The sequence below is a fragment of the Gekko japonicus genome, unplaced genomic scaffold (assembly GCF_001447785.1).
Source record: "Gekko japonicus isolate JY-2015 unplaced genomic scaffold, Gekko_japonicus_V1.1 scaffold1807, whole genome shotgun sequence".
In the NCBI taxonomy this organism is placed as follows: Eukaryota; Metazoa; Chordata; class Lepidosauria; order Squamata; family Gekkonidae; genus Gekko; species Gekko japonicus.
The window spans coordinates 376263-389547 of NW_015173190.1; the positions used below are offsets into that span (position 1 = coordinate 376263).

Below are 13285 nucleotides of genomic sequence, written 5' to 3' on the forward strand. Positions count from 1 at the left end.
ATTGTGGTAAAGTAATTATTTATACAAATCCTCTGACAAGGACTCATTTACTATTGGGTGTTCCCATTTGTGGATTCAAAAACTTGTCTTATTTTGACAGATGATCTGCTTGTATCTAGGATGTTGATTTACTTCAGTATTTAGTCTGTATTTGGAAATGATAAATATTAAATGATACTATAATACAGCTATAAGTACAATTTATCTGTATAGCTCTGATTTCTGTTTCCATAATGATAGTTTACCCTCAGAGCAATTTGAGAATACAAGTCTATGTGATGCAAAGTTGTTTCAACATTTAAGAAGAGAAAGTGGTTTTAATCAAGCCAATACAAGAACCAATCTACTCATAGCTTTATTGTGGCATTGTTTTCATGTTTTTATTACTTTTGATGATGTTAAATAATTTTGGGGCTTCTGTCAAGCAAAATGTACAAATAAACGGCCTCTGTCCAATACTATAATTGCAGTTTGGACTGTCTGTATTGTTTTGTTCATCTTCTGGGATTACATAGAACCCTGAACTGAAACTTAATTTCTGAGTGTTATACTCAGGGTTGCTAGATCAGACTGTCTGAGCCTAAGTTTCGGGGTTTTAGCCCTTTTCTCAGAGATTCCAGGGGAAGGAGTAAAATCTCATTGGGAGGTGCTTCAGTGGAAAATCCCTGTGCTTTCCTTTTCCCTGCTGGAGATGGTAAGTCATTTCATGAAGCAGATTCTGGACCAAAACTAGTGTATGATATAAACTTTTAAGCAGGGTTCAGAAATTCATCTCCTGAAGAGAAAAAGTCAGTATATTGGTAGAATTAATATTCGTCATCAAACCTGTATTAAATGAGAGGATCAATGATTTGTGTTAAATGTAGCCAGTGTATATTTTTGAGCACCTTTTACCTGTTTCTCATATTTTAGGGCTATTGAAGAAGGGTTATGTCATATTGCAGGGATGACCTGCACTATTTCCAGCGACCATTGTGTAAGTCAAGGCAGAAGAATGCCTCATTGCTTCAGAGGGTCCTTTTCCTAGGGGGCAAGACAAGAGGGAGCAGTAAGCTGCTAATGCTCTTGACGTACTTAAGAAGTTTTGTTGTATACTTTTCTCTGAATTAAACTCAGTGAGCCATCTCAGAACTTCATTTTCATAATGGTCTCTAGTGAGAGAGGGAAAGAAAAAAATCCATTGGAAGTCTGAATTTCTGTGGGGAAAGAAATCCACAGATGGGCACCACAACTGAGACCTATTTCTGGTACCCATGCACATAATTTTAGATGGTGGGGGCTATACTGATCGGTGTCTCTAATAATCTGTGTTGAACGACTGCTCTGTAAGAGTTGGCGGGCCTTTAAGTACTGAGATCCAAGTCTATTTAAGTTCCAGTGTCGTGATCTAAGGGAAGGGTTTGCCCTCAGTCAGGGGAATTATTTCTTTTCTTTTTTTCCCTGTTGCTAGCAGCTATGGAATTAGCATGGGGGGGAGGCACCACAGTGCAGCTTTGGGGGTCAGTCAGAACCCTGGACTGGGATCCTTTTGGACCCAGACAAGGCAAGGAAAAGAACATGTACAGACTGAAATGGAAAGGTAATCCCTTTCTTAGTTCCCTGTGATAGTTGTGCGGAAGGGTTCTCTAGGCATGTGCTGAGAGCACAAAAAGAAAATTTAGCAACAACTTATTCCAAATAAAAGCAAGGAAATTTGTTTGGATACCAAAAAACAGAAAGGATTAAGGAAGTGGGTTCAGAATAAATACAAGTCTGATTGAAAGTCAAAAAAGACTTCAATAAAATCCTCAAAAGAAAAAGGGAAATTTTTCATTTATTCAACTTCAAAATAAAAGCATAAACACATTCAAAATAAAACTATAAACTCATCAGCTGTCTACTCAAGCAATCTCAGATACCTTGCAGATGGTGTGATGAACACTGGGATTCAGCCCTTCTCACTCCTCCTGTGGTGGTCAGGAAAAACAGGAAACAATGGTTGGAGTCTCATTTAGATTATTTGAAAACTGGCACCAGGCATCCGATTGACTTAATTTCCAGTAGGTCATAAAAAAACAACTCCTCCTCAGTCTTACCTGGACTGAGCTTCAGTTTGTTGGCCTTCGTCCATCTTTTTTTTTTGAGTACCCAAGGGTACACTTTACAGACATATATAAAAACAACAACATATAACTACCACTAACAAACATTAAACATATAGCAGGAGGCTTATTCCATCTTCTATTCTTAAATTATCTATTACATTTCAAATCTCATTATCTATTTTACTAGCTTATCTTTTCTGCGTACTCAAATTGCATCAGGTTATTACGCTTATATTATACCAGTCATAAAATCTCTTCCAAGTTTTTTGGAACGTCCGTTCCAGCTCTCATTTCCATCGTCAATTTATCATTCTCTGCCGTTTCAAACAGCTTATTCACATATTCTTGTTTCGTTGGAGTCTCCATTGTTTTCCAATATTTAGCATATAAAATCCTTGCAGCTGTTGACAAATAAACAATCAAATACCTATCTGCTTTATCAAAGTCTTTCGGAAATATAGTCAATAGCAATATCTCTGGAATAAATGGGACCTTAGTTCTTGTAATTTTTTGCATTATTTCATGTACCCATCTCCAAAACGTTTTTGTAACATCACATAACCACCACATATGATAGAATGAACCAGTCTTATTCTTACATTTCCAACATTTATCTGAGCAAGTAGCGTTTTGTTTAGCTAGTCTATCTGGTGTAATATACCATCTATAAAACATCTTATACATATTCTCTTTATATGATACAGCATTAGTCAATTTAATGTTTTTCAACCAAATCTGCTCCCACTCCTCAAAGTTAATATTACGCCCAATATTCTGGGCCCATGCAATCATGGTTTTTTTCACCATTTCATCTATCATCACATCATCTAACAAAATCTTATATAATTTCTTTATCACTTTGTTTTCTGCTGTTAACATAATTTCTTCTAACTCAGTTATTTTATCATTAAATCCAAGCCTCTTATCCTTTAAATATATCGATTCCAGTTGCGCTTTCTTCCACCAGGAAAACTGTTCTGGTAATTTAAGATTATCTTTTTTGTCCAAAATGTCCTGGTATCTTAATGATTCTCCTCCCATATAAACATTTGGTAGAGTGAATGCCTCTAAAGGTATTATTAGTCTCGGTCTTTTAGTATAAAAGTTTTTGTGTATAGAGTCCCAGACCTTTAATAGTGCCTTCATCCATCTTATGAACATAAGAATGAAAGAGAAGCCAATGTTGGATGAGGCCAATGTCCCATCCAAGTTCAACACTCTGTCACACAGTGGCCAAAAATACCAGGTGCCATCAGGAGGTCCAGCAGTGGGGCCAGGACACTAGAGGCGCTCCCACTGTTGCTCCCGCCCCAGCACCAAGAATACAGTGCATCACTTGCCCCAGACTGAGAGTTCCTATCTATACCTTATGGCTAATAGCCACTAATGGACCTCTGCGCCATATGTTTAATTTCCTCTTGAAGCCATCCATGCTTGTAGCCACCACCACCTTCTGTGGCAGTGAATTTCATGTGTTAATCACTTTTTGGGTGAAGAGGTACTTCCTTTTATCTGTTCTAACCCAACTGCTCAGCAATTTAATTGAGTGCCCACAAGTTCTTGTATTGTGAGAAAGGGAGAAAAGTACTTCTTTCTCTACCTGTTATATCCCATGCATAATCTTATATACCTTGATCAGCCGTTGTTTCTCCAAGCTAAAGAGCCCCAAGCATTTTAACCTTTCTTCATAGGGAAAAGTGTTCCAACCCTTTTATCATTCTATTTGCTTTTTCTGCACTTTTTCTAATGCTATAATATCCTTTTTGAGGTGTGGTGACCAGAACTGTACACAGTACTCCAAATGAGGTTGCAGCATTGATTTATACAGGGGCATTATGATACTGGCTGATTTGTTTTCAGTTCCCCTCCTAATAATCCTGCGCAGAGTGTTGGCCTTTTTTATTGCAGTCGCACACTGTCTCAACATTTTCATTGAGTTATCTACTATGACTCCAAGACTCTTGGTCACTCTCTGCCAGTTCAGACCCCATCAATGTGTATTTATAGTTAGGATTTTTGGCTGTAATGTGCATCGCTTTGCACTTGGCCACATTGAACCCCATTTGCCATGCTGATGCCCACTCACCCATCCACGACATATCCCTTTGGAGTGCCTCACAATCAGAGGTCATTTCGGGGGGGAACGCGGGGAAACGCAGTTCCCCCGGGTGAGGTGCAGGGGGCGGGGCACATGACAAAGCCCCACCCCCTGCTTCCGGCCACCCCACTTCCAGCCCTCATTCAGCCAGGAGGAGGCAGGAGAAGAGGGAGGGTAAGTTGCTTCCCCCCCGCCTCTCCCCTTACTTAGGAGCCTTTGATGAGGAACTTTATCAAAAGTTTTCTGGAAGTCAAGGTAAACAACATCTATTGAGTCTCATCAATGTGCCTACTAATTCTTTCCTTAATAACAATTTCCATCAACTTACCTGACTGGCCTGTAATTTCTCAGATCTCCTCTGGAACCCTTTTTAAAGATGGGAGTGACATTAGCTACACTCCAGTCCTCAGGAAAGGAGGCAGATTTTAATGAAAGATTACATATTTTTGTCAGGAGATCCACAAGTTCACATTTGAGTTCTTTCAGAACTCTCGGATATATGGCATCTGGGCCTGGTGATTTATTAGTTTTTAAGTTGTCTGTCAGTCGTAGGACCTCCTCTTTCATCGCCTCAATCTGACTCAGGTCTTTCAACACCCCTCCCAAAGTCAGCGGTTCTGGAGTGGGCAAGCACTTCTCATCTTCCACAGTGAAGACAGGGGCAAAAAATGCATTCAGTGCTCTTTTTACCCCTTGGTCATCCAAAGGCCCCACTGCCTCCCTGGCTGGTTTCCTGCTTCCAATGTATTTGAAGAAAGTTTTATTGTTGGTCTTTATGTTTTTTGCTATATGCTCCTCATATTCCCTTTTTGCCTGCATGATCATTCACGGACTTGCATTCTATTTGCCACAGCCTGTGTTCCCTTTTATCAACCTCACTGAGACTAGCTTTCCACCCTTAAAGGAATCCTTCTTACCTTTTATAACTTCCATTACTTTGTTTGTTAACCATGCAGGTTCTTTTCTATACCTATTTGTGCCTTTCCTAATCTGCAGTATATATTTGTTCTGAGCTTCTAGGATTGTAGTTTTAAATAGTCTCCAAGCTTCCCCAATGGTTTTGACCCTTTCTACTTTTCCTTTCAGTTTCTTCCTCATGTCCCCTCATATCAGAGAATTTACTCCTTTTAAAGTTAAAAATGGTTGTGTCAGTCTTTTTGGGCAACTCCCTATTTATACAAATAACATTATGGTCAGTGTTCCCAAGTGGTGCAATCACTTTTACATCTCTCACCAGGTCTTGGGCGTTACTTAGGACCAAATCCTAAAGATTGCCTCTCCCCTGGTAGGTTCTGTGGCCATCTGTTCCATAGCACAGTCATTGAGAGTGTCTAGAAACGCAATCTCTTTTTCCCAACTAGAACACATATTGACCCAATCAATTTAGTTAAAATCACCTATTACGACACAGTTATTTCATCTAACCGCTATCTTTAATTCATTCATCATTTTATAATCCTCCTCTGTCATTTGATTTGGTAGGTGATAACAAACTCATAGTGTTAACCTTCCTTTTGGGCCCACTATTTCAACCCATAGCATTTCCAGAAGCTCGGAGTGTCTCCAGACCTTTGCTGTGAGAGACATATGAATGTGAGTCTGCTAATATTCTTGGAGCTCTCAATATTTTTTGATACCATTGACCATTGTACCCTTCTGGGCTGGTTGGTGGAGATGGGCATAAGGAGCACAGTGCGCTGGTGGTTCCAGTACTATCTGGCTAATCTGTCCCAGAAAGAGGTGCTGTCAGATTGCTGTTTGACTCAGTAGCACCTATACTGTCGTCTTTCTTGTCTACTGTTCTGTTTAATATAAAACCTCTGGCAGAAATAATCTGGTGATTTAGGGTGAAGCATTGTCATACATCTGATACTAAACCTGCACCTCAGTGTACAGTATGAAAAAAACCACACTGGGGGCAGGGACACACTCAGGTGATGTTTGTACAAACCAGTGTTAGCACCAGGTTTGCACGCACAAAACAGAAAAGAGTTAATGGGAATTTTTAAAACATTGAAAACTGTAATGTACTGAGGGGGGAAACTTACTGCTGTGTCACAAGATCTTGGCTGCCATTTTGGGGATTGCTTAGCAACCCTATAAACAGTCGAAACCAGCAGAAAAAACTGGATGGTGCTGCTGGGTGTGTCGGGAGGGGAGGGTGGAAGAGCCACCACCGGTGAGCCAGGCAGATGGAGCCACTAGCAACAGTACAAATGCTGGGTGAGCCCAAGAAGAGAAGATGGAAGGCAGAGGAAGCAAGAGAAGTAGTGGGTGCTTGAAAAAGGAAAGGAATGTGCCAGCTGAGAGGAGGGCAGAAAAAGCAAGTGAAGATAGTGGGAGGGGCAAAAAGGAAGAGTGAGGGGTTTCCCCTCATTGGTCCCTGCTTGTCATATTCTATTTACCCTTGAGATAGATAAGTCAGTAGATGTTGTGTTGGTGGTGGGGTCAATGTACTTCTGGGAACAGAATAAGAGTGAAGTTGAGGTGAGAAGGGAGAATCAGTGAAAACTGTCATCCTTCCCTGCAATGGAAAATCTGTTAAGATCAATCCCATTATTTTGCACATTTTGAAGATCTGTGCTGGCCACTAGTTTGCTCCTGGGCACAATTCAAGATGTCTGTAGTTTCTTTACAGGATCATTGCCCTCCCTAAAAGTCCCCTGTTCCTGATGAAATGGTTTCTCTGTGCTACTGAAATCCCAGGGTGCTGGCAGCAAGACTCAGCTGGATGGTAGATATTGTATTCAGGGAAGGGAGACAGAGACCTCAGAATTTGATAGGTTCCATTCAGTTCAATAACTAGCCTAGCTGGCAGCTCAGCAAGTGTCCTCCACATCGTTTGATTAAAATTGTATTTCCAACAAATCGGTATGCCACTATAAAACCTGAAATCTGGCTTGGTAATTTACAATATCTGCTGTGGTTCATCTCAAAGTTTTGAGGAGCTTTCATTTTCAGTGTAAATTGAGGGAAATAATCATTGGTGGTATAAGGGCAGTTTCTATGAACTACCACATAATAGAGCTGAAATATTTATCTTATAACCCCTGTGATTCATGGCCTTCCAAGGAAGCTGGTTATATGATGGCTTGACGTGTCCTTGGGGACTGCATAAAATTATGTGAAGAAGGGTTTTTAGATATTTCCAAGCTGATGGTATGCAACATGATCTTGTACGTGATCACTTGGAAATAAATCCCAGTGAATTCACTGGAACCTTTTCCGAAGAAAGAGTGAAAAGAATTGCATCCTTAATCCTGGGAAGTGTCTGGCTGGTATATTCAGTTTCACTCATGCCTGCTTAAAGCCATTGGTGGATAAAAACTAAATTTGACTGTATTTTCTCCCTGATTTCAAAAGGCTTTTCTTCAGATTCTTGACAGCTTTTGCCTCTTTGCTCTTATTTTGCATGCAAGATATTGACAGCAGCTTGTCTTTTTCATTGTGTACATGCATAGTGTTGATGGCCTTGCCTTGCCCAAGTTGCCTCATTACTAGAAACAGCTTGAAACACAGAAGTCTTTCAGTGTATGCAAATAAAACAGAATCCTCTACCTGAGAGTTAATGTTCTCTGCTTTTAAGTGTATTCTAAATCTAATGTTTGTATTTACAACATAACATCCTGTTCTCTCTCTCTCTCTCTTTTTCATGGGCAAAAAGCTAAGCAAGCTCAGGCAGCTGTTTGATGTTGGCTTCAAGTGTTATTAATTTCATATTCTATTATTCTTTTCACTGTAGCACAAGTGAAGCTGATGTGGAGGCTGTCATGGATAAGTTGTTTGATGAGCTGGCTCAAAAACAAAATGATTGTACGTAAGTTAATTTCTCTTGAAAGAGAATACATTTAGAACACAATGCCCAATCTCCACTGACCAATTAATAAGTTCCACTGCTGTATATGGGTTGATGCCACACTCAAGTGGCAGTCATTGTATCAGCATTTTGTCTAATTTATGTGTTGAATCATGTGCTATTATTCATCAAGCTATGCATTTCCTATCTGTAAGAGATGAGTTTTATAGTAATTATCCAGACAAGATTGAGTCTTTGTTCATGTTCCCATAGTAACTAGACCAAGGATTTTAAAAGTACAAGGCAGAGGGCTGAGAGTGAATAAAGCATGTGGAACCGTTGCAGACTTCACGTTTGAAGAGCTGTGTGACAGAGTGAGTACCCAGTCAAATCTAGATCGGTTGGGCTTTTCAGGCTTTTTTCCCTTCCTTTTTATCCTATCCCAGCTCCAAACAAGCCTTCCAATCTCGTTTGAACTAATGACAATAACAACAACAAAACTCGATTTGCAGAGTGGAAAAGTAAATAAACACTGAATGGATGAAAAAGCATGGTAAATGGTTTCTCCTGAGAGGTGGCACAAAAAGTCACTGTTGAAAGTAATTGATAATGTGATTTAAATGCCAAAATGGAGGTTGCTGATATATTAATGCCCCAAAGTCATTCATAGATTCATAGCCATTCATAAATTTGACTATAAATAAATAAATAAATAAATAGTTATGTATTTTTAAAAGAAAAATTGAGCAACCTTGATGGTCAATTACAGAAGAAGAAGGATTGGATTTATACCCCGCTCTTCACTTGGAGTCTCAGAGCGGCTTACAAACTCCTTTCCCCTCCCCTCCCCACAACAGACACCCTGTGAGGTGAGTGGGGCTGAGAGAACTCTGACACAAACTGCTCTTTTTCAAGGACAGCTGTGCCAGAGCCTGTGACTGACCCAAGGTCACATCAGCAGATGCAAGTGGAGGAGTGGGGAATCAAACCCGGTTCTCCCAGATTAGAGTCCGCACACTTAACCACTACACCAAACTGGCTCCACCAAGGATCATTTGTATAAGAAAGTACAGGAAAAAAGAAGTCCAGTAGCACCTTAGAAACTAACAAAATTTATTCCAGCATAAGCTTTCATAAATAATCAGATGGCTTTGAAGTCAGCCCTGGCTCCTCCTGAAAGCTATGTTGGAAAAATGTTCTTAGACTTTAAGGTACCAATGAACTTCTGTTTTGCTGAATCAGACCAATGGGCCATCAGATTGGCAAGTTCCAAGCAAGGTTTTCTGCACTACTACCATGACATGTGCTGCTCATCAGTCTTATTTTTTGTTTAATCTTACTGAAGAGATTAAGGTGAGAGTTCTGTTCAGGTATCTTGTAACTAAAGGACTTACATTATATTGTGTGTAGGTTCTCTAAATCTATGTGTACATCATGCAGCTTTTCCATAACACCTTCACCCTCTAAATTTCAATTTATAGGCAAGCATTCCATGGCTAATTTAGGCCTGAAAACAAGCGCTCTTATAATAAATGCCTTGGTGCAAGGTCATTTCTCTTGACAACAGAAATGTATAGTAAAGAGGTAGCATGTAGTTACTGCCTTATGTGGTATCACTCACAAATTGATCTTGTGCAGTTGTACTTGGAGAAAATAACTGCTGACTCCATTTGAGCTTACCACTTACCACAGACTAAATTTTAAATGGGACAGCATTTATAACTATGAAGTATTCAAGCCCCGAAGCTTTCCGAGGAAGAAACATAACTGATAGTTCTGCGCTGAAGACAGTTAGCTATACCTCTTATAGATTGTGAGATAGAATATATATTCATCATTTCTACAACAATAAAATATTTTGGAATGAGAACATAGGTCTTTTATTGTTAGCTAATTCAAGGCAGCTGTATATTCTAGGATTTTTAGTTATGACCACACAATCAGTGTGTACAGAGAGGCTTTACTATAAACATACAGAGGCCCAGTGAAAAAAAATTTTAAACAACCACCTTGTACAGATTTTGATGATTTAATTTGAGCAGTTAAAATATGTTTGTTTTGAGGCATTGCAAGTTGAACTCTGGATTGTAAGCAGTCTTAATAATAAAGTACAATCTGTTTTTTCCAGCTCATTTTTTTTAAAGTTTAATCTGTATATTTTCTGTGCAAAGGTTATGCAAAAATTTCCATATGGTCCTCCAAATTATAGACTCATTGATATAGAAATATTTTTATCTGAGGTTCTTGATGCTACATAGCAAACAGAAGCAGAAGTTCCAATAAACATTCTGGAATAATTGTACAGTTTCATTTCATATACTACTTTGATTATATGTACAAAGTCATTTCACTTCTTTTTTTTCTCTTCAGTCTATTTAATATAAGGACAAAACTTATATTACTATATGAAGGAAATCAGTATCGACCTAAAGTGTAGATGAAGTATCATTGTGTTTTTAATGTCTTGGGATATTTCCATTATAAACATTTCCTGACTCCTTACAAATTTTGTCATATTTATGATAGCAAATACTGCCCTCTGATGGCAGTAACTGACTTCTTAGCGTAATTAAGACTGTTTACCGTCAATTATGTCTCTGTGGCAGCAGAGCCAATTTGTCCCTTACCAGTAGCTGTAATCCAGTGGTAGTAGCTTGATAACAGTAAAAAAAAGTCACACGGACATACTCAGAATTGAACTTTGTTGGTCTTGGAGGTACCACCAGACTCAAACTTAGTTCTCACATCTGTTTGTTAATTCTTGTATTTGTGTGCTAACTGCTTTAATCCAATCTCAACTATATTTATTGCCCAGTTACTTATGTGTCTTGACTCTAACTAGCCCTTCCTGGCAACTAACCTCCCCACCCTCTCTCTACCTATATGTAAGGCTTGAGGAAAACTTTTTCAATATTATCTGATGAAGGGTACACGCACAGAAAAGCTTCTACCCAGAATTAAACTGTGTTGGTCTTAAAGGTGCCACTGGACTCAAACTTTGGTCTGTTGCTTCAGAATCTATCCTGTCTTGGATGGGGTTATACTCCCCTTGAAAAGCCAGGTTCACAGCTTGGAATGCCACTTGGCACAGCTGTCACCAGCTTCAGCTGGTGTGTCAGTTGCGTCTATTCCTGGTTTAGTCAGATCTAAACACAGTGATTCATGTCTTAGTTACATCTAGACTGGACTACTGAAATATGTTCTGCTTGAGAGTACCCTTGGAGACAGGGCCGGCCCCAGCTTATTTTGCACCCTAGGCAAGGATCCCTTCTGGCACCACCACCACCCGTGCGCCCACCAATTTTCAAAAATAAATGCATTTTAGGAAGAATGAAAAACACAAATAATCAAGAAACTCCCAGAGTACGGGCCCGGGTGCAGTTTGGCACCCTTAAGGGCTGGCCCGCTCTAGGCGATTGCTTAGTTCGCCTAGTGAGTGAGCCAGCCCTGCTTGGAGAATGTTTTGAAGCTAGTGCAGAATGCTGTGTCGAGACTACACAAGCTAAACATGAGCCTGCAGTGTGATGTGACTGCGAAGAAATCTAATGCAATCTTAGGATAAATTAACAGAAGCATTGTGTCCAGATCACGGAAGGTGATAGTTCTGCTCTATTCAGCTATGGTCAGGCCTCACCTGGGGTACTGTGTCCAGTTTTGGGCACCACATTTTAGGAAGGATGTTGACAAGCTCGAGCGTGTCCAGAAGAGGGCAACCAGGATGGTGAGAGAGTTGGAATCCAAGTCTTATGAGGAAAGGCTGAAAGAATTGGGTATGTTTAGCCTGGGAAAGAAGGCTTAGAAGGGACATGATTGCAGTCTTCAAGTATTTGAAGGGCTGTCATGTAGAAGATGGAGCAGATCTATTTTCTCTTGCTCCGGATTGCAAGACTAGATCTAATGGGTGGAAATTACAAGGGAGTCGTTACCAGCTACATATCAGGAGAAACTTCCTAACTGTAAGAGTGGTTGAGCAGTGGAACAGACTGCCTCGGGAGGGGGTGGATGCTCCTTCGCTGGACATTTTCAAGCGGAGGCTGGATGACCATCTTTCAGGTATGTTGTAGGGCTATCTTTGTAAATAAGTTTGTAATACCAGCACATCCCTACCTTTTTCCTGGGCTTTCGTGACCGTACCCAGGTGCCTTTATGAGACTTCCTGCGCTCCAGATCCCCAGGCCCTTAGGCTCTAAAAGGGGGTGCCACTTAAAGCAGCAAAATCCAAAATAAGATGGGGACCCCACTAACCAAGGGGGCCTCAGGTGGAGGAGGGGGCGAGGTCCTTAGACTAATTAGGGCTGGGGTGCAAAGCTCTATATGTTAAAATAACTGACTTTAACAACAATAATAACAGACAATATATTAACTTGCCAGTGAACTGAAAAAGAGTGGATGGTTTAGTCAGATTAACAGCTTGGTGGACCCATCTTGGAATAAATTAATTTTCTACTAGTGTGACTATGATAAAATTCTACCTGTAATATCACAAATAGTAACAGAAATCCATAGTGCTTTTGTCATCTATCTTTAAATGACAACCAAAAAACAAACAAACCAACAAGCAAATTCATTTATTGCAAAAGTGGATATTGAGATGCCTGCAGCCTGATTGTGAGGGCCTACTCCCCCTAGAGACTAATTTAAAAGTTAGTCCTTTTCAGGATGCTCTGAGAACTGTAGCTGTAAAGAGGGATTAAGTTGTTTTTTTAAATAGAACACCAAATGACAGTTCCCAAAGTGTTTGTGGAAACCATGACAATTCAACAGATATAAAATATAAATTTAAAATTGAAGTGTGTTGTATAAATGGGAATTGCATTACCAGAGCCTTCTGACATTTGTTTTGATCTGTATAAGGAAAGAGAGAGGATGAGTGATGGGATTGCTTTTGATCCAAATAGGATGAGAAAAGAGAGAAGATGGAGGATGAGACTGGTATGGAGGTAGAGAAAACACAAGTGTTAGTGAAGTGTATTTTTGGTTGTTCCAGTTGTAATGCCCAAACCTCCCACTAATTTACTTCAATATTTATTAAGTGCAAGACTAAAGAATGTCATTTAGAGAAGGAGGAGTTGTGCCAGATAATCTTGTTTGAAACTTGAGGTGGAATAACATGCTCAAAGATGGTGCTCGCTGAAGTGCCATTGAGTATTCAAATCAAGCAGATCAGTTATTCACAGAGCAAGCTATGTGACTTTAGAATAATTAGTTCCTCAAAAGTGGCATTCTGTTGAGGCATGTGAACTGCTATTGATTGATACAGAAGCATTACTCTCTTGCGGATCCGGTTCAAACGAAGGAGGACGGACG

General features: G+C 39.8%; 1 protein-coding gene across 1 annotated transcript in view; it reads left to right on the forward strand.

The window, feature by feature from the left end:
- LACE1 (lactation elevated 1) overlaps positions 1-8352 on the forward strand; it is a gene marked incomplete at its 3' end in the record, with an annotated part of 156454 nt that extends 148102 nt beyond the window's left edge. Inside the window, exons 9-10 of the mRNA XM_015422611.1 lie at positions 7925-7995; positions 8252-8352. Of these exons, the coding sequence (XP_015278097.1) occupies positions 7925-7995; positions 8252-8352 (172 nt within the window). The remainder of the gene's footprint in view (positions 1-7924; positions 7996-8251) is intronic.
- Positions 8353-13285: the final 4933 nt, after the last annotated feature.